Source organism: Podarcis pityusensis, assembly GCF_964106645.2.
Source record: "Podarcis pityusensis genome assembly, chromosome: 15".
NCBI classification, from domain to species: Eukaryota; Metazoa; Chordata; class Lepidosauria; order Squamata; family Lacertidae; genus Podarcis; species Podarcis pityusensis.
In genome coordinates, this window is record NC_138040.1 from 2125579 (window position 1) to 2144954 (window position 19376).

At 48.1% G+C, this 19376-nt stretch overlaps 2 protein-coding genes and 1 long non-coding RNA gene across 8 annotated transcripts in view; 2 read left to right on the forward strand and 1 right to left on the reverse strand.

The window, feature by feature from the left end:
• Positions 1–17392, reverse strand: part of SSH2 (slingshot protein phosphatase 2) — a 123646-nt gene extending 106254 nt beyond the window's left edge. Inside the window, exons 1-2 of one of the 3 annotated variants that reach the window (XM_080982786.1) lie at positions 17319–17392; positions 15203–15284 (exon numbers count right to left, since the gene is read on the reverse strand). In XM_080982786.1, the coding sequence (XP_080838912.1) occupies positions 15203–15205 (3 nt within the window). In that variant the 5' untranslated portion in view covers positions 15206–15284; positions 17319–17392. Of the gene's footprint in view, positions 1–12870; positions 13023–15202; positions 15285–17318 lie in introns of those variants that run through there. The other 2 variants (XM_080982785.1, XM_080982784.1) reach the window with 2 other exon arrangements.
• LOC308464140 overlaps positions 1–19376 on the forward strand; it is a 186439-nt gene that overhangs the window by 82084 nt on the left and 84979 nt on the right. The gene's annotated exons all lie outside the window — the stretch shown is intronic.
• EFCAB5 (EF-hand calcium binding domain 5) overlaps positions 12781–19376 on the forward strand; it is a 46782-nt gene continuing 40186 nt past the window's right edge. For 2 of the 4 annotated variants that reach the window (XM_080982788.1, XM_080982791.1), the window contains exons 1-2: positions 12798–12901; positions 17530–17818. The gene's annotated coding sequence lies outside the window, so the exon portion shown is untranslated. Of the gene's footprint in view, positions 12902–17529; positions 17819–19376 lie in introns of all 4 variants that reach the window. The other 2 variants (XM_080982789.1, XM_080982790.1) reach the window with 2 other exon arrangements.

Here is a 19376-nt window from a genome sequence, read left to right on the forward strand (position 1 = left end):
CCAAGTGGCCTCATCCAGAAACTGGGTGTTCCTATTCTGCAGAAAGCTCTTCCACCAGAGATTCAGTGTGCAACCTTACCCTTGACTTCCAGGTGAACCCTGAAGACTCCTTTATGCTAACACACCAAGCACTTTCATAGAACTGTAGAGCAGGAGGGGAGCCTGAGGATATCCAGCTGTTCCACACAGGGATCAAACCTGCCACCTTGGCGTTATCAGCATCACTGTCTGACCAACTGAGCTATCCATTGCCCTTAAGGAATCTTTACATTGCTTTGTAACGATGTTTTGTCTTTTTGACAATCATACAACGTCCTGGTATTTTACAATATGTGGCATAAGGAAAAGGTAAAGGAACCCTGACAGTTAAGTCCAGTCACAGACGACTCTGGGGTTGCAGCGCTCATCTCGCTTTACTGGCTGAGGGAGCCGACATTTGTCCGCAGACAGTTTTTCCAGGTCATGTGGCCAGCATGACTAAGCCGCTTCTGGCGAAACCAGAGCAGCGCACGGAAACGCCGTTTACCTTCCCGCCGGAGCGGTACTTATTTATCTACTTGCACTTTGACGTGCTTTCGAACTGCTAGGTTGGCAGGAGCTGGGACCGAACAACGGGAGCTCACCCCGTCGCGGGGATTCGAACCGCCAACCTTCCGATTGGCAAGCCCAAGGCTCAGTGGCTTACACCACAATGCCACTATTATGAGAGATTATTACAATGGATACGGAACCATCAGAACCATCACTATAAGTCTCTGTCCTCAAGGCGCTTACAGACCAAATTCAGCAGGACACTGCCAGCTCATGGGGCAAGGCACTCGCAACGAGCCCCACTCTCCCCATCATAATTGGGGGGGGGGCGGGCGGATCAGCTATTAGCAACATGGGGAATAATGTCACCAACCCGGCTTCTGCAAATATAACTGAGGAAGGATGTGAAGGGCTCTGAAGAACCCTTGAAATTATAAAGAGGCAGAGAGATGGGGAAGATGGAATATGCCAGCTGAAAGCCTGGAGGCAAACAGTTTGCCCTACTCAGGCTAAGAACACACTCTTTCAAGTACATTCAGAACTCATTCTTTCCCTCAAATAATTCTGGGCACAGCAGTTTGCTAAGGGTTATGGGAACTGTTGATTCTGTGATGGGTACATCACATCGTCCAGAATGCTTTGAAGGAAAGAATGAATTCCGAACGTGTTTAGCCAGTGTGGCGTAGTGGTTAGAGTGTTGGACTAGGACCTGGGAGGTCAGAGTACAAACACCCACTGGGTGATCTGGGGACAGTCATTCATTCTCAGCCTAAACTATCTCGCAGGTTGTTGTGATGATAAAACAGTGAGAAAGAGAACTATGTACATCATCCTCAAGCTCCCTGGAGGAAAGGTGGACTATAAATGCAACCAACAACTAAACAACAACAACACGTCCTCAGCCCAAGTCACTCCTGAGTTTTGACCGCTGGCTGGAGCGACAATGGTGGCAAGCTGCCACGCTGAAGCCAGGATCGAGGGTGCCTCATTACAAAGCCAGATTACCAGGCGTTCGCTAATGGAATTAGCCAATTACTAGGTGAGGTTTAAGTGCAAGAGCCACTTGAGTAGCCACTCAGCACGGGCAAGGAGCCATCCTCCAGGCAGTTAGGCTCCAGTTGAGCAGACACAGGCCAGATCCACCACCCGCTCTGACGTTCTCTTGCACAAGCCCCATCGTAATGAATGGGAGGGCCAGAAACGCACCAGCCCCCAGACCACCCTGCTTGGTTGTGATGGCTGTGGGTGCTCAAAGCCAGGGTGCTCAGGGGGCTTTGTATGCAGGACCCTGGTTCAGTCTCTGACATCTCCAGATAAAAGGAGCATTTCTTAGTTGATGGCAAAGATCCTTCTTTGCCAAGGGCCTGATCTGCACTACATTTAAAGATCTACGATAGCCACAGCTTCCCCCGAAGAATTATGGGAGCTGTAGTTTGCTAAGGGTGTTGAGAGTTGGTAGGAGAACCCTATTACCCTTGCAGAGATATAATTCCCAGTGTGGTTTAACAGTCAATCCCTCCATGCAGGGAGCTCTGGGAATTGTAGATCCGTAAGGGAGTGCTCACTAGAAGGACAGATTGTGAAGCTGAGGCTCCAATACTTTGGCCACCTCATGTGAAGAGAAGACTCCCTGGAAAAGACCCTGATGTTGGGAAAGATGGAGGGCACAAGGAGAAGGGGACGACAGAGGATGAGATGGTGGGACAGTGTTCTTGAAGCTACCAGCATGAGTTTGACCAAACTGCGGGAGGCAGTGGAAGACAGGAGTGCCTGGCGTGCTCTGGTCCAGGGGGTCACAAAGAGTCGGACACGACTAAACGACTAAACAACAACAACAAGGGAGGAAGAGGGGTCTCCTAACAACTCGCAACATCCTGAACAACCCAGCATTCTTTGGGAAAAGCCATAAATGTTTAAAGCGGTACGATGCTGATTTAAATAAAAGGGGAGACGATCCACATGTGTTTACCAGAACAAGGAGGTTTGGGAGTGTTATTCTGAGGGTGGGCGCATCACCCTGGGAAAAGTAGCCTTTCCCAACCTGGTGCCCTCCAAATGTTGTTGGACTACAACTTCCATCATCCCCGGTTACAGGACATGCAGGCTGGAGCTGCTGAGAGCGGGAGCTCAATAAAGGCCACAGGTCCCCCACTGCTGTTTTATAGAAATGCAGGAAAAGATGCAATTCACACCCAGGTCACCAAGACGAGCCAGATTTTATTTTAAAAAAGAAGCCTTCACCTCTCTATTGCCCCAAGTGCATATACCCACAAGAAAGTGCCACCGTGCACGTCTCGTTTGCACCAGACAAAGGAAGACAAAGTCCAGCGGTGACCAAGATAACACAGTCTCCTCCAACCTTATCCAGACCTTCAGAACATCTTGCTGCCAGCATAAATCTCTCTACCTGGCTGTTGCACCAGATTATCCTTTCTTGCGCAACGCTCTCTGCATCTCCAGCGTCAAAGCCTTCTGTGTGGTTCACGGAGCGGTCCTGTGAGTTTCGAGGGATTTGGCAGAGAGCTGACTGGAAGCCAATGAGCGCTCACTCTCAGGGTGACCCAGGACTGAAGGCACCTTTGGATGTGAACATCTCTCTCACACACAATGTGCAGATGCACCAATCTAATAATAGCAATAAAAGTCTCGCTTGAATGCTCTCAAGTGCTTGATAAGCGTTAAGAGAGTGTCATGGTAATCCTTAGCCCAGCAACACAGACACCTCCATCCAACCCCCTTTCATTGCAGATGATGGAGGGAGGAGGAGAAAGACCTGCTCCCAAGCCACACAAGGTCTCCTAGTGGTTTTGCAGAGGTGAGTTTCCCACAACGGATTCTCCCTGCAAGCTTCCCTTTGGGGAACCTGGATGGCCACTGTGAGAAAAGGATGGTGGACTAGAGGAGCCCCCTTTGGCCGGATCCAGCAAGCTCTTCTTAGGTTCCTCTTCACAGCTCATTTCCCCTGGCCACTACCGCAGCTCTCTTGGAGCAGGGTCCCATAAGGACAGCCTCGGCCAACCTGGCACCCCATACATCTTTTGGGCTACAATTCCCATCAGCCTCAGCAATCACAGCGGCCACAGGCAGGTCCATTATTTGGAGGGGGCATGTGGCAAACTCTTTTCAAGGCCACTTCAGCCAGCATCCACCACCATGCCTTGCGGCAGAAAGTTCTACAGCTGAGCCCTGCACTGTGTGACGCGGCTTCCTTTCACTTGACCCAGATGTGGAGCCCCGTCCAGCCAGAGAGGGCAGCATTCCCTTCTGGGCAGCCTCCTGGGGGGCACATGCCAGCGGTGGTTGGGTTACAGGTCCAATAGGCTGGTTTCTACATACACACACCGCCACACAGGCAAATGAAGAGGCATTCTCCGAGTTCAAGGGCACATTTAACGCCAGAAAAAAGCACTCAAGGACGGTGAGGGGCATGGCCTACTCAGACTTCCGAGGGCCACCTAGAGAGGACGGAAGGGCCGCATTCAGGCCCTGGTCCTGTGTTTCCCCACCTCTGCCCTAAATTTTCTGCCGATTAACTTCACAGGATGACCCATAAGCTCTAATAGTGAGAGAGAAAGGAACACTCTCTCCCTGCTTCCACTGTGCATTGGTATGTAAACCTCTGCCATGTTCTGCCCCCCTGCTGCCAAACTTCCTTTCCCCCAACCCAAGCCTAAAAGCCCCAAACGCTGCCTCTGGCACCCTTGGGTGCCCCATTCCTTGAGGAAGCAGCAGGGCGTAAGGCCCTGGCAAACATCTCCCTCCACGCAGAGCCCTGGAAAAGATTCACTGACACAAGGCAGCTTTTGGATCATCCTCTCCTCTGACTGACAAGGAGGCAGATGGCGGCATTTGTAACTGTGATGCTTTTAAGGGCGGGGGGGGGGAGGGAGAAGAAGAAGAAGAAGAGGCAGAGGAATATACGTTTGCGACAAGGAAAATGGCCATCTCTTCATTTCTGGGTCAGCCGCCTCTCTGCCCTGCGGGGAAACAATATGGTCTCTTATTGGAGCAAGAAAATAGGCTTTGGGAGGATATAACGGAAGGTCTAGACACCCCGCCCAGAACCATCCTCCTTCTATAAAAGAGAGACTTGAAGGGGGGGTGCATCCAGTGTAAATAATAAAAGCCCAACACATTTTCCACAAAAAAAGGAGAGATGGCTCTGCTTCTTTGTTTTCTGCTTCTGTGGCTCTGAAGTCAAACTCAGCCCCAACAGAGACATTTGACAGCAGGATCATGTGGCAACATCTGCAAACAACAAACTGGCAACTGCATTCACCCCTCAAAGTGCTCAAGATTCGTTATTTACAGCCTGTTCAACACCTCCAGGGTTCCAAGACTTGTTACCAGACAGGGGGAGAAGTGGACCTCCTGATCTTGCCACACTCCAGCTCCCAACAGCCACTATGGCCAGTGATCAGGGATGATGGGAGTTTGGCAACATCTGCAGGGGCATAGATGTTCCCCATCCCTGCTGTAGTGGGTAGGCTAGCAAGACCTGGGTTCAAATCTATATGGGGTCCTTGATCTCTTGTCTCAGTCAGATCAACCTTCACGTGGCTGAGATACACATCCCAAGACCATGATTTTGCCCTCCAGATGCTGCTGCTCTGTAATACCCGGTCAAGATCCAAAAACATTGGGGAGGGTGATGACTAGGAATGGGCAAGTCCAATTCCAAATCCCCACTCAAGCCATGAAGCTTCCCAAGTGACCTTGGACTAGCTCATTGCTCTCTCTCAGCCAAACCTACCTCACAGGGTTGGTGTGAGTATAAAACCAAAGTGGGGGGGGGGGGGGATCATCTATATCATTCTGGATTCATTGGTGGAAAGGCAGGGTGAAATAATTAATGATAATAGTTCCAAGCGGGTTCTTTTGTCACCTGCAACCTTGCGCCCTCCAGATGTTTTGGACTACAACTCCCATCACAACAGCTGTGCAGGGTGGGCTGAAAGGAGTCCAGCATCAGCCACACACTTCTAGGTAGCCCAAGCAGTCAAGTCTGTTTTTGCAGTTGCCCCATGGAAGCACCAAAATCCATACTGGGCGCACAACCTCACCTTTCACATCCTTAAAGTGAAATGAAACTAAATGAAACGTGCAAGGCAACTTGTTTCTAAGATGCACCAATGGAGATTCTTTAACAAACTTCAGGAATATCTAGCTACGTTTATAACATCTCCCTGTACAAACAAGGTTTTTGGAACATGAGCACTGCCCATGAAAAGTGCTCATTGCCTGACAAACATCACGAGGACTAGGAACTTAGCTTTTCAGCGTACTGTGCCACGCACAAGAGAACAAGGTTATATAATTATTTCTGCTGTCCTTTGTGAAGAGCAGACCTCCGCATCTAAGCTGTGCCCCACCAGGCTGAATATAGTCAGCCAATCGTGGATTCTGTTAAGTCTTCTGATTTCGCTCCCAGTAGAGGGAGTTTGGGGGGTGGGGGTGACAACAGCTAATGGCAGATGGGATACATTTGGAACGGTGGATCACAAGACACAGCAGGGCAGGAACTAAATGAGCTTTTGAAAAATAATAGTAATCATAATCATAATCTCAAATCCACGCTCAGCTCAAAGAACTACACCTGCATCACTTTCCAGGGAAAGAGAAGTATCAGCCTCCCCAAACAGCAGATGGCTGCTGAGCTCCTCTACAGCTGGGTCTGAGGGCTTTAGCGATTCCCAAGAGGTGTCCCCCCCCCCAGCATTTTTGCCCACCCTGACTGATATAGGCCACATTTAAACCATACTGTGATACTACTTTAAAGTGTCATGGCTTCCTGCAAAGAATTCTGGGAAGTGTAGTTTGTTGCGTGTGCTGAGGGTTGTTAGGAGACATGGAATGTAGAAATTGTAGAATCACAAAGGAGGAGTATGCACACATAGCCAACAGTTGCATGGAGGAGGTCAGAATGAGCTCAGGCTTGCAAGAGAGGTTAAAAATAATAATGCCATTGGGTGGCTGAGAGAAGGTGGAACTGCTCAACACATACTTTGCCTCTGTCTTCACACAAAAGGAAAGCAGTGCCCAACCTGAGGAATAACAGAATAAAGGAGGGAGCTGATGGAAAGGAAAATATGTATTAAGGGAACACCTAGCTACTTTAAATGAATTCAAAACTCCAGGGCCTGATGAGCTGCACCCGAGGGTACCAAGTTGCTGGCAGATCTCAGAGCCTCTGTCTATAACCCTTGATCATTCTTGGAGAGCATGTGAGGTCCCTGTGGAACAGAAGCGGGCAAATGCTGTCCCCCATCTTCAGAAAGAGGGGGAAAGAAGACCCAGGCAACTACCGACTGGGCAGCGTGACATTGATACCAGGAAAGGTTCTAGAAGAGGTAATTAAACAGTCGGACTGTGAGAACTTAGAACAGGATGCTGTGATTACTAAAACTCAGCATGGGTTTCTCAAAAGCCAAGTCACACTGGATGAACCTCATTTTTTTTTTGATATCGAGTTACAAGGTTGGTAAATCAGGGGGATCCTGTGGACACAGTGCATCTTGTTCCCAGTAAGGCTTTTGACAAAGTCCCCACGTAATATTATTGCAGAGAAGCTGGTAAAATGTGGGTTGAACGAGGTAACCGTTAGGTAGATTTGCAGGTGGTTGACTGACCGAGCCCCAAGGGTACTCATTAATGATTTCTCACCATCCTGGGGAAAAGTGACAAGTGGGGTGCCGCAGGGTTCTGTCCTGGGCCTGTTGTTCATCACAGAGCCTTATATGTATATTATTAATTTGGCACCTGCCAGGATCTCCCCAAATTTAGCAGAGCAACTCAGCAGCTAAATTCTGTGTTCTGAGGCTGGGCTGGCTATCTCAGTGTGCAGTGTCCACATCAGACAATATGTACAAGGAGATACATGGAGCCCATTGATATTTATGACAAAGCACTTGAGATTGAAAGGGCCTGTTAGTAACGCCATCAGCTCTCAGGGAAGGCTCCAAAAAGAAAATTAAGCAGGCGTTTAAGGCAATATCTGAGTGGTGTCAGGACTTTACAGCATGTCTTGAGTTTTAGAGTTGGCATAGCATAGCAGTGAAGAGACCAAGCTGTGAGCCGAGAAACTGCCAGTTCAACTGCAAAACTCACCCACTGGCCCTGAGCAATTCACTTGTAAGATCCTCATAAGATTCCTGAAGCTGATTCCAGCCAAATGGAGCTCATCTAGTCCTGTTCGCACAGTGGCCAGTCAGGTGCCTCAATGGGAGTCCCGAAAAGAGGGCATGAAGGCAAGCAGCAAATTCCTCACTTGAGTTTCCCAGCAGCCAGTATTCAGAGGCAAACCTCTCTCAAAGTCTTTGGCTACAATCTTTACGTCCAAAAAACCTGCCTTGGACCCCATATACATGCACTATGTGACAGTGGGCACTTCTAGGCTGCCACCGGTTTTGGGTGCGATTCAATCACATTTAGCCTGCACAATCTTGACGAAAACATCAGACCTTTTATGGTAAGGAAAGTGATATGGAAATTCACTGGAAAGGGTGGAACTGGGTTTGATGCCACACCATCCAACCTCCCTTCAAACAACAAACGTTCATTAAATAGCCAACATTGTCTAATCTCCCTGCAAGCAAATCAGGGGTAAGTGCTCAATAAACAGGTTGTGTGGAAGCATAACTCACTTCCCCAGCAAGCCAACCAGCCCCACTCTGTGCCTGCAGTTCAGGAGGCTGATTAAGAGCTGGCCTTCACCGTTTGGCCAAGGAAGCTTCTTTGGACTAGCAATTCCGCATATATTTATTGTGATCTTTATTGCCTTGTTTCATTGCTTCATTTTATCGGCAAGGCACTTGGAAAACCTCCGGGCAATAAAAGCTCGGACAGGAGTTTAAAAAATGGAAAGGGCTTGGGGAAAGCTCTCTAATAAGGCCAGCTTCTGAATGCTCCTCAAAGTGACCCTGCACAGCTCAAACAAAAAAATATAACCGTAAGCAGAAACCTGAGCATCCCTCAGAATAATTGTGTAAAGATAAACCTCTTCCTCCTCTCTGTGTGGAACCAGGTGTGGTATATCCCTTGGTCAGCAATTGTGATTTGGGTAGGAGCAGGGTAGCAAGGTGTCTGGACATGCTGAATGCCCATCCCTGCTAAAATGGACGTCCGCCTAGTTTCCTCATGCAAGGGCAGCAGGTGGTACCATTCTGTGGGGTGGATTTGGCCCAGGGGCTGCCAGCTGCTGGTTTCGATCATAAACTGTTCAAAATCAAAGAGAGGCAGACTGCAAGGCCATCAGGAATACAGAAACACACATTCTGCAGAAAGCAAAAGCCTCCCGGAGTTCTCTGCAATCGTTTTTTTTGTGTGGAAGCGGATATGGATATGAAAAACCCTTTTGCCAAGAAGCAACACCAATGGTGCAATATATTACTATGATGACTTTAAATGGTGATTGAGCAATGCAGAAATATAAAGAGGGGGAATGGGAAAACACACGGGGAGATGCTGTTGAAGAGAGCACCACAAGGACAGGCCAAGGATAGGGATGGGGGAAAATTTGGTCCGATGAATGGTATAATGCAAACCTAGATATCAAAATGTGTTTATCAGTACAAAGCATGCCAAAAATGCACTAAAAATAATGCACATAATATACAAACGTGTCAGGGCACATATGACACATATTTGCAATAATGTGCATATTGAGTAAAATGGCATACAAAAATGCGAATATTAGGTGAAATGCACACTAACATGCTGATTAATTTTCATGAGAACTTAATGTAAACCATTGTGGAAAGGTGGAAAACTCAGCTTAAAACTGGAAAAATGAGAAACTGATAAATCGAAACATGCACATTTATTCATCCTTACCTACGTTTAAAGAGCAAGTAAGACTGACAGAAAGAGGACATCTAGGTAGACATGCAAAGGATGGTGCTGTTAGTGAACTACCCACCCCTTGCCAAAAAAAAAAAAAAAAAATGTTACAAAAGATAGATATCTATGGCGACAAAGACCAATCACTTCAGATGCATTTATAGCCTTCCTCATAACAGTTTCAGGCAGACAAGTTAACAAAACTAAAATGGAGGAAAATCTTGCTTGTTTTTCAAAAAATGATTTGTTGCAAAACAAGGAGACACAAATATATAACACAAGTTAATAGAAAACTGGAAATAAATCAAATTACATTAGAGTATATGAAGCTTTAGTCTCCCCATCATATTATACCTAACTGTAAGTTAGTACTCTTTTGTTTTATTTTTCTTATTTTTAAATATATTTTAAGTATTTTAAAACAGAAAAGCGGAATGGCAGTGCAGCCCCATCCATGCCTACAAGCAGCCCAAATTCTAAGGTCTTAACCCCAGAAAACAATGCACAGGATAAATGACATTTTTAGTAATAAATCAAGTGTGGTGATCGTGGGTTGCCTTTTTAAAAAAGAAACTGGCATCTATACAAGGGGGTGGGACGCGGGTGGCGCTGTGGGTAAAACCTCAGCGCCTAGGGCTTGCCAATCGCATGGTCGGCGGTTCGAATCCCCGCAGCGGGGTGAGCTCCCGTCTTTCGGTCCCAGCTCCTGCCCACCTAGCAGTTCGAAAGCACTCCCAAGTGCAAGTAGATAAATAGGTACCGCTTTATAGCGGGAAGGTAAACGGCGTTTCTGTGTGCTGTGCTGGTGCTGGCTCGCCAGAGCAGCTTTGTCACGCTGGCCACGTGACCCGGAAGTGTCTCCAGACAGCGCTGGCCCCCGGCCTCTTAAGTGAGATGGGTGCACAACCCTAGAGTCGGACACGACTGGCCCGTACGGGCAGGGGTACCTTTACCTTTTTATACAAGGGGGTGGGAGAAGGATGATAACATAAGTACAACAGGAGATTGGAACTGGCTACTTCCTCATATACCCACTATTGAGAGTACAGTAATCAAGTTGGCAAGTACAAGGGAGAAGGCCTTTCTGCTGTGGTTCCATGTGCCTAGAATGAATTACCAACCTCTCTCCGACTCAGGCCCTGTCCCTTCAGGTGGTTGGGAAAGTCCTAAAGACCCACTTGTTTTTCTCTGTTATTTCCAGAGATGTTTCGATTCTCCTGCTGCTGATTTTGGCAACTGGAATGTCCTGTATTTTAGTATTTTAGGACCGGATGCCGCTGTTCTATTCTTAGGGACATAGGAAGCTGCTTTATCCTAAGTCAGGTCACTGGCCCATCAAGCTCAGCATTGCCCACGGCGGCTGGAAACAGTTCTCCAGAATTTCAGTCAGGTCCCAGTCCTAAGTCGGAGATGCCACTGAGACCTTGAACCCAAGACTATTGGCATCCTAAGTAGGCCCTCCACCACTGTGCTCCAGTGGCCCTTCTAGCTGGCTTCTACAAGTGGTTTGTTTGCTATAGTTTCTGTCTGCATATTTATTAGAGTTTCTTATATCCCACCTTCCAGGAGGGGAAATCATTCCAAGAGAGATTAGGAGAAACAATGAGGCACGTTTTTAAAAACCACAACAAACAACACCAACATATAACAAAGTAATCAGGATCCTTTCCACAGGGCAGATGGTGGCAGAATTACTATTAATTACATTAATTTGCTGCATTTTTAGTGTAAGCTTTCTTGAAAGGTCTGTGCCCTTATAAAGGCAGCCCCAAATGTACACACAGGTACTCAAAAAAATTCCCTTCTTTAAAAAACAACAGCATTCTGAGGTGCACATCCTTGCAAAACAAGAACTTAAAACTTGAAATGAGTCATTGGATGGGGAAGTCATAGCTCAGTAGTACAGAGTCCCTGCTTTGCACGTAGAAGGGCCTAGGTTCAGTCCTCAACATCTCCAGGTAGGGCTGGGAATGTTCCCAGTCTGAAACCATAGAGAGCGGCTGCCGGTCACATTACCCAATACTGAGCTACATGGACCAATAGTCTGATTTACTGTATGGCAGCATCCTATGTACTTATTTCAGGGAGGGTTGCCTGGTGCCTTCATTACATATCTTTAGCCACTACGGGAAAGCCTTTCTCTATAACCAGGCCTTTGGGTGATTAACATCCCATGAACTTTTTTAATGTGTTGGGGCAGGAGGTTATTGGTTCCTTTTATTATGTATTATGTGATCTCATTTTGTATTTTTATGTGGCGAAGCCGCCCTGTGATCTTCGGATGAAGGGCGGTATACAAATTTAATAAATTAATAGGTAAGAGTCCTTATTCAGAACCAATGAGGACTAGAATCTTACTTTGCTTTCAGGGAAATGACTTTAACCCAGATTGCAGAGCATCTGCTTTGCATGCAGTAGGGCCCAGGTTCAGTCTCCAATGGCTTCTCCAGGTAGGGCTGCGAGAGCCCCTACCAGTCAGTGCAAACAACACTGAGCTAGATGGACCAGTGGTCTGACTTGGTGTACGCTCTTCCTATGTCCCTGTTTCAAATCAGCCCCTTAATTAAGAACCACGCGGACTGGGCTTGTGCTTTATTTTGAAGGGATATTTTGTCTAGCTCAGTATAAGGCAGTCTCATTTTGGAAGCAGCCGTGCTTCTGGAAACCACAGGAGGGAAGAGTCCTCTTGTTTGTCCAGATCTTGCTTGAGGGTTTCTCTTTGGGGCATCTGGTTGGCCACTGTAAGAACAGGATGTTGGATGAGATGGGCCATTAGCCTGATTCACCTGGCTCTTCTGATGTTCTTATGGAGAGGGCAAGACTATCAATTGCTGCTAGCCATGATAGCAATGCTCTGCCTCCACAGAGACAGCAATGCTTCTGAATACCAGTTGCTGGAAACCGCAGGAGGGGAGAGGGCTCTTGTGCTGGAATCCTGCTTGCAGGTATCCCACAGGCACCTGGTTGGCCCTGTGGGAAGAGGATGCTGCGCTAGATAGGCCCCCTTTGGCCTGATCCAGCCGGGCTCTCCTTGCCTTCTTATTCCTGTGGTCCTCCTGAGATAAATTGTAAATAAAGAGACGCACACCCCTTTCAAAAAAAGAAAGCTTTAGCCCAAATTATTCCTCAGGGGCAGCTCCGCGCCCTCATTTAGTCAGGAGGAGAAATTAAAGGAGAGGCGTGTGGTTGGGGGTGGATGGCAGAATGAATGAATGAATGAATGGAGGGGGAAAGACAGAATGAATGGGCTGCAGCTGTCAACGCGGACCTAGAGGGGGCCAAGGCAGAGGAGGGGGACGGCGTCGGGAGGGGGACAAAATACCCCGGCGAGAAAGAGCAGCGCGGAATCGGGGCGGTTGGCCGACAAGGGAGGCAAAGAGCAGCGCGCGAGGATGCCGCGCATGCGCGCCCGGCCTCGCGCCGGACCCTATGCGGCGGCGGCGGCGGCGGCGCCTTCCCCCCTGGCGGCTGAGGGAGCGCGAGGCGCCGAGAGAGACTCACCGAGGCGCAGGGGCTGGAGGTGGCGCTCGGGGTAGGCGAGCGCTGGACCGTCACCAGAGCCATCGGGGCGCGGCGGCGGGGCCTCCCCGGCCGGCCTGCCGGGAGCCTTTTCCCTCCTTTCCCTGTCACTCCATGGCCGGGCGGCGGAGAGGCTCGGAAGGGGAGAAGGGGGGAGGGCGGGCGGCGGCTGAGGCGACCGCGAGGGGAGGGAAGGAGGGCGCGTCGGCGTCGGCGGAGACCACAGCTGCTGCTGCGGCGGCAGCTCCTCGCCCGCCAACGGTCTCTCGCCGACTGAGGCGCGGCGGGGCTGGGCCGGCCGGGCACAATGAAGCGCCAGCGCGCATGCGCCACCTGTCAAGCGGGGGACGCTCCGCCTCCTCCGGCGCCCCGCCCACACGCCGCCGCTCCGCCTCCCTCTGCAGAGCTTAACCCTCGCGCTCCCGGTGCTGCGAGAGCGTCTAGGTCAGTGCGGCTTTTGGGGAATGGCTCACCCCGCCCCCGACTCCATAAACTCATCCCCAGTGTCCCTATAAAAATGCATTCCGCCCCGGTACCCTATTTTTTTAAAAAGCATTATTTAGGGTACGGCATGACCCACTAAGGAAGGTAATAACGGCGCAATGGAATTCAAAGTAACAGTTTATTGCGGGTTTGTTCCAAAGTCCGATTTATAGCCATAGGTCCTCGCAAAAAGTAACATATAGGCGCGAGTGTGTGACACGGGGTAGTACAAAAATAAAGAGATGCTCCGATCTCATCTTGTAGCTAAAAGAAAAGAATATACGGCAAAGAATATTGCATGGAGAATTATTTTTGCGCATACTAAGGAAAACATAAGAGTGAAGGAAATTTATAGCATAATATATTTATATATAACATGCACAAAGCTTCATCTACATACCTACAAGAACTGATTTATGAGAAAACCAGTAGCTGTTACCAGTAATTGGCTAGCTTGGGAAAACTCAGAATTGTAAATATGTGTCCAAAGGAAATAGCTTTGAAAGCAATGAGCAGTAAAACTTTAAATAAGAAGCAAGGAAGGTGTTTTGCTTTAGGCTTCGGTCTGGTCAATTGTAAGTAAATAAGCATTCAGAGGGGCCTCCTTCTGCAACCCCTTGCCACCCCCTTGCCTCTTAGTGCCCCCCTAGGTAATCCCAGGGGGGCAGTACTAACCTCTTTGGGACCCACAGCTCTAGGTGCAAACAAGAGTTGGGTAGCCCTTTCAAGGTTGCTGGATTCCCAGCTCCCAACTTCAGTCCCAGCAGCCAGCCACTGACCAATGCTCCAAGGATGGGAGGTGAAGCAGACACCTTTGGAGGGCCAAAGATGTTCTCAGGGCCAGATAAAGACATTTCATAGAATCATAGAATCATAGAGTTGGAAGAGACCACAAGGGCCATCGAGTCCAACCCCCTGCCAAGCAGGAAACACCATCAGAGCACTCCTGACATAGAGGCCCTAAGCACTGAAAAGGTTATGGTACTGTCATATGTAATTTGAAATAAAAGCCAACCTAAGCTGTAAAATAAAACTTCAGTTTTCAAAATGTCACAAACATATGCCAAATATAGACATATGTCATTCACAACACATTGCAGGATTTATTTTCTCACATGATCTGTGTTAATTGGATGCCCCCCTCGTTGAGATGGGGATAAGTAATGAAAAGAAACCAGAAAAATGGGGAGTGTGTCATGCGATGTTAAGAAATCTAACAAAGTTCTGATTTCCCTCAATTTTCCCCCAATGCTTTTTTAAAAAGATCTACAGTATATCAAATTTGTTCCAAAAACGTTCTCATTTTTTGGTGCCCCTGCCTTACTGGTACCCTAAGCAAGTGCAAGACTATAGTCCTCATGATTCTAACTAAATACATGGTTAAGCTAGGAAGCTGCCTAAAACTGAGTCCATTTAGCACAGAATTGTCTACACTGACTGGCAGCAGCTTCCCAGGGCTTCAGGTCTTTCCCAGCCCTATCTAGAGATTGAACCTGGGACCTTCTGCATGCAAAGCAGGTGTTCTACCACTGAGCTATGATTCTTCTCCCCTGCTTCATTTCTGCACATTAAGGCACAAGAGCAGTAAAAAGGTATCAATGTACTGGCATAGAAACCCAGCAAACTTCGAAAGGCATTCTCTATTTGGCCACTGAGCTCAGGCTTGAAGTCACAATCATATTACATATCTAGGGTATTCAGTTGAATAATATAAACAGAATGCTTGACTCCATGCTCTGATTAAATCTGTGACACCAAGTTACTTTCCCTGTGAAAAGTTGTCTGCAAAAGGGTCTTCCTTCTGCTGCTGGACTGCAAACAAAATACTCACCATTCAAGCCTGGTCGGTTACAGTATATACAGTACATTTCTTGGCCTTGCGTCCAGGGATTCCAATGATATTTGAGAACATTCTGTATTTAAACACACAAAAATATGGAAAGCCATTAAAATGTCCAAGAAGAACAGCCAAAAGCAGCATGAGAATCAGCAAGTGTGCGCATTTTTCTGGAAAGGGAACACATAGGGGAAAAGTCAATGAAAAGCAGAGAGCAGGGTATGCACAAATGTTAAGAACTGCCAGTCAGTGTAGACAACGCTGAGCAAGACAGGCCAATGGTCTGACTCAGTCAGCTTCCTGTGTACCTATTTAAATCAGGCAGTCATTCAAAGCCATGAGGACTGGAAAATTTCTTTATTCTTAAGGGAAGGACCGTAGTTCAGCGACAGAGAGCATCTTGCTTTGCATGCTGATGGCGCCAGGTTCAACCCTGGCACCTCCAGGTAGCGCTGGGAATATTCCCGCTGTCTGAAACCACATTCTAGTCCTCCCATAGCATCCTTTGAAAAATAGCAGATGAAGGAGGCAGCCCCAAAGATTAGGGTGCTGAGGCCTCTCTGCTTAAAACAACATCAGTGGCCCAATCAGGAAAATGCTAGCACCCTGTTTTCACTAATAATAATAATAATAATAATAATAATAATTTATTATACCCCGCCCATCTGGCTGGGCTTCCCCAGCCACTCTGGGCGGCTTCCAAAAAAATATTAAAATACTGTAATACATCAAAGATAAAAAGCTTCCCTAAACAGGGCTGTCGTCAGATGCTCAAGTACATTTAAAGTTCATTACTACCCATATATATATATATATATACACACACTGGGAATTGTGGTTTATTCCCCCCCCCCACAGAGCTATAATTCCCAGCACCCTTAACAAACTACGGTTCTCAGGTTTCTTTGGGGAAATTCATGTGTGTTCAGTGTGCTTAAATGTATGATGTGGATGTGACCAAAGGAAAAATGCCTTGCATTCAGGGCCAGATGAGAAGCATCGCCTTGAGGGCAAAAGACAAACACACACACACAGAGGACAATTGCTAGTCCTGAAGGAGAGCCATTTTGTTTGCTGATTTCCTACTGTTTAAGTCCCATCTGTCCAGCACAAACTTAGATGCTCAAAGCAAGGGGTGGGGAAAAGACGCTAAGTAGAAGAGCAGATCATTACCAGCAAAATATTCCATAACCAAGTTTTAATAGCTGGCTAGCCTGAGTCCAGTGGAACTACTAGTCCACTCATGCTGTCATGCACCTTCTGCTGGTTTTCAGACAGGAAATCACACGGATTAATTTTTAATGTATTCACATGTTCTACTTAATGTTTAAAATACGCTCATGTCTTAATTGTCTGGGCTCTGTGCGGACTCTGCTGTCTGCGCAGTCAACAAATGGTTGGGGGGGGAAGCAGAAGGGTTTCAGCCAATGTTATTTCCTGGGGCGGGGAGTTCCACAGCCTCCATGCTGATGACAGAGGTGGTCTCTTCTGTTCACCCTTGCCAAAGATACGTTTGGGGGTGGAAGAACATAAGAGCAAAGCCTACCCTGAAGACATGGCCAATTGCAGAACATCTTATTTGCACGCAGAAGGTCCCAGGTTCAATCCCTGACAGCATCTCCAGGCAGGACCAAGGAGGTCCCATCCCGGAAAACCTGGAGAGCTGCCGCAGGTCATTGTGGACCACAGTAAGCTGGACAGCACAATGGCTCAGCTTTATGTTAAGAAGCCATGATGGTTCAGGTTTGGGACCATCTTAAATGTATAGATAATAATTGTGCCCTCAGAAAAGGATGGCTGAAATCAGACCATGCCTGCCCTGTCAGTTAATTACAGCACAAGCCTTAAGTGTGCATACTCAGGAGTAAGCCCCACCAAATTCACGCTGCCCGGCTAGCTTTTAATGCGCACCTCTTACTTGTTTGCTGGGCCAAGGAGTTTTATCTCAGTCCCATCGACACAGTTCTAAAGGCTACCTTTTATATCAAAGAGCCCACGAGGGCGTTGTGACCAGGTGGCCCCAGGAACATGCCCTACTCTCTTTATCGTTAGGAGTCCGCCAAAAGCCTTTCCCAGAATTTGACCTGCAACAGACCCATTCTCTGCTTACAGCCTCAGGGGAAAAACAAGCCATCTACCGCCACTACCACCATCACCGCAGCTCCCTTGCTGCCCTCCAGGCTGTTTGAGGCACTTGCTGAAACGTGTGATCTCCTCTTCCCCCAGGAAGGGTCATGCGGCTGTCACTGCCTCCTCCCAGCGTAAGACTTGGCTGTTAACTCTGATCTCTCGTCTCTCTCATTTTATTCCTAACAACACAGTGATGTCATTGCAGCAAGGCTCAACACGAAGGCGCTCACCCTCCTCCAGCTGCCAGAAAAGGGAGATGACCCACCTCACTCTGTAGTTGGAAGCCCAGCAACCCCCTGGGGACTGTTGCTCGGCAACAGTCAAACACACACAGAAGAGTAAGATTCTGTGAGAGTCCTCTGGATTCCCTGCTAAGTTTCTCGGTGGTTAAAATTAGATGGCTCTCTTCCTTGAATCCCCAGGCAACTCCAGCATAGCTTGGGAGGGGGGCATCTTCCTTTCCGGATGCTGGCTCTGAAGGTAAGGGAAGACATGCGATTTCTGCGCTGCTCTTTGGAAGGGTCGGGCTTTGGAGAGCTTAGTGAAAGAAAAAACGCCAGGATACTAGAGTACCACAAACCACCTTTTGTCACTGACGCTGCCAGCAGTAGGGTTTACGCCTTGCATATTCACCTAGGAGTAGGAAAGATACCTTGGAGAGCTGCTGCCAGTCAGTGTAGACAATGCTAGCTAGCTAGACCAGCAGTCTGGCTTGCTGAATGGCAGCTCTCTATGTTATTTACACCAGCCCATTATTCAGAGTCATAAGGGCTGGATGCTTGGGGGAAGGGCTCTGTGGCAGGACATCTGCTTTGTGTGCAGAAAGCTCCAATGGCATCACCAGGTAGGGCTGGAAAGACTCCTGCCTGTGGCCCTGTTGAGCTGCTGCCTGTTGGTGTTGACCAGGGGAACCACTATAGGAATGGTGGCTTACGAAACAACTGCAGCTCAGTAGATAATACTGAATTTGGTGGGCTGGTGGTCTGGCTCTGTAGACAGCTCCTTCTGTTCCCTTCTCTGTGATTTTAACATCCATCTTGTACCTGGTTCACATCGGGCTGAGAGAGGAGTGCTTATCCCAAGGGAGCAGAAGATGCTGTGGCGAGGGAGAGCAAAGATCAGAGAAGGGAATGGAGAAAGAGATCTGGTTGGCCACTGTGAGAACCGGACGCAGGACAATCCAGCAAGTCTCATCTTATGTTTTCACAGTCATAGTACTGTAGAGCTGGAAGGGTTCCTGAGGTTCTCTGGTCCAACCCAATGCAATGCAGGAATATGCAGCTGTCCCAGACAGGGATCCAACCTGCAGCCTTGGCGTTATCAGCACCACACTCTAACCAACTGAGCTATCCAGTGCTGTCTGGTCCAAAGGCTATAAAACTAAGGGACATTAAAGCTCACCTCACGTCATATGATGAGTGGGAAGGGGTGATGATGACAGCCTATACAGGGGCCACATTACAACCCCTCGATAGCTCCCTTGTCTCTTGGCTTAAGGTGAGAAGGTGGGCACAGCTCTTCTCAACCATTCGATTTGTGGCCCAGTGTCTACTCTCCCTTATTCGTCCATGTTGGCAAGCAGGTATCCAGGTGTTCCGCACAAGAGGTGAGAGCAGAAGGCCGACAACAGGATCGCAGAGAAAATGGGCCTTGTATTTTAAAAATCCAAAGTATGTGGTAGCAATTCTGCCTGCAACCAAATCTTAGGGCTGCAGAGCTCTTGCAATTTCATAGTCTCTGAAATGGCCCTCTGCTGGGCATCCAGGAAAAAAACCACAGAATGTGTTCGCAAGAGCGATACTAGTGTGAAATTGGTGACCTTGATGGATCTTAAGGCCCATCTATAATGGGTGGCTGGAGGGGAATAGTTATATCCACAAGAATCATACCACACATGTTCCTATTTAAATCAGCCCTTAGTTTAGAACCAAGAGGACTGGGTTCTTGCCTCGTTGTTGTTGTTGTTGTTGTTGTTGTTGTTGTTGTTGTTGTTGTTGTTGCTGCTGCTGCTGCTGCTGCTGCTGCTGCTGCTGTTTAC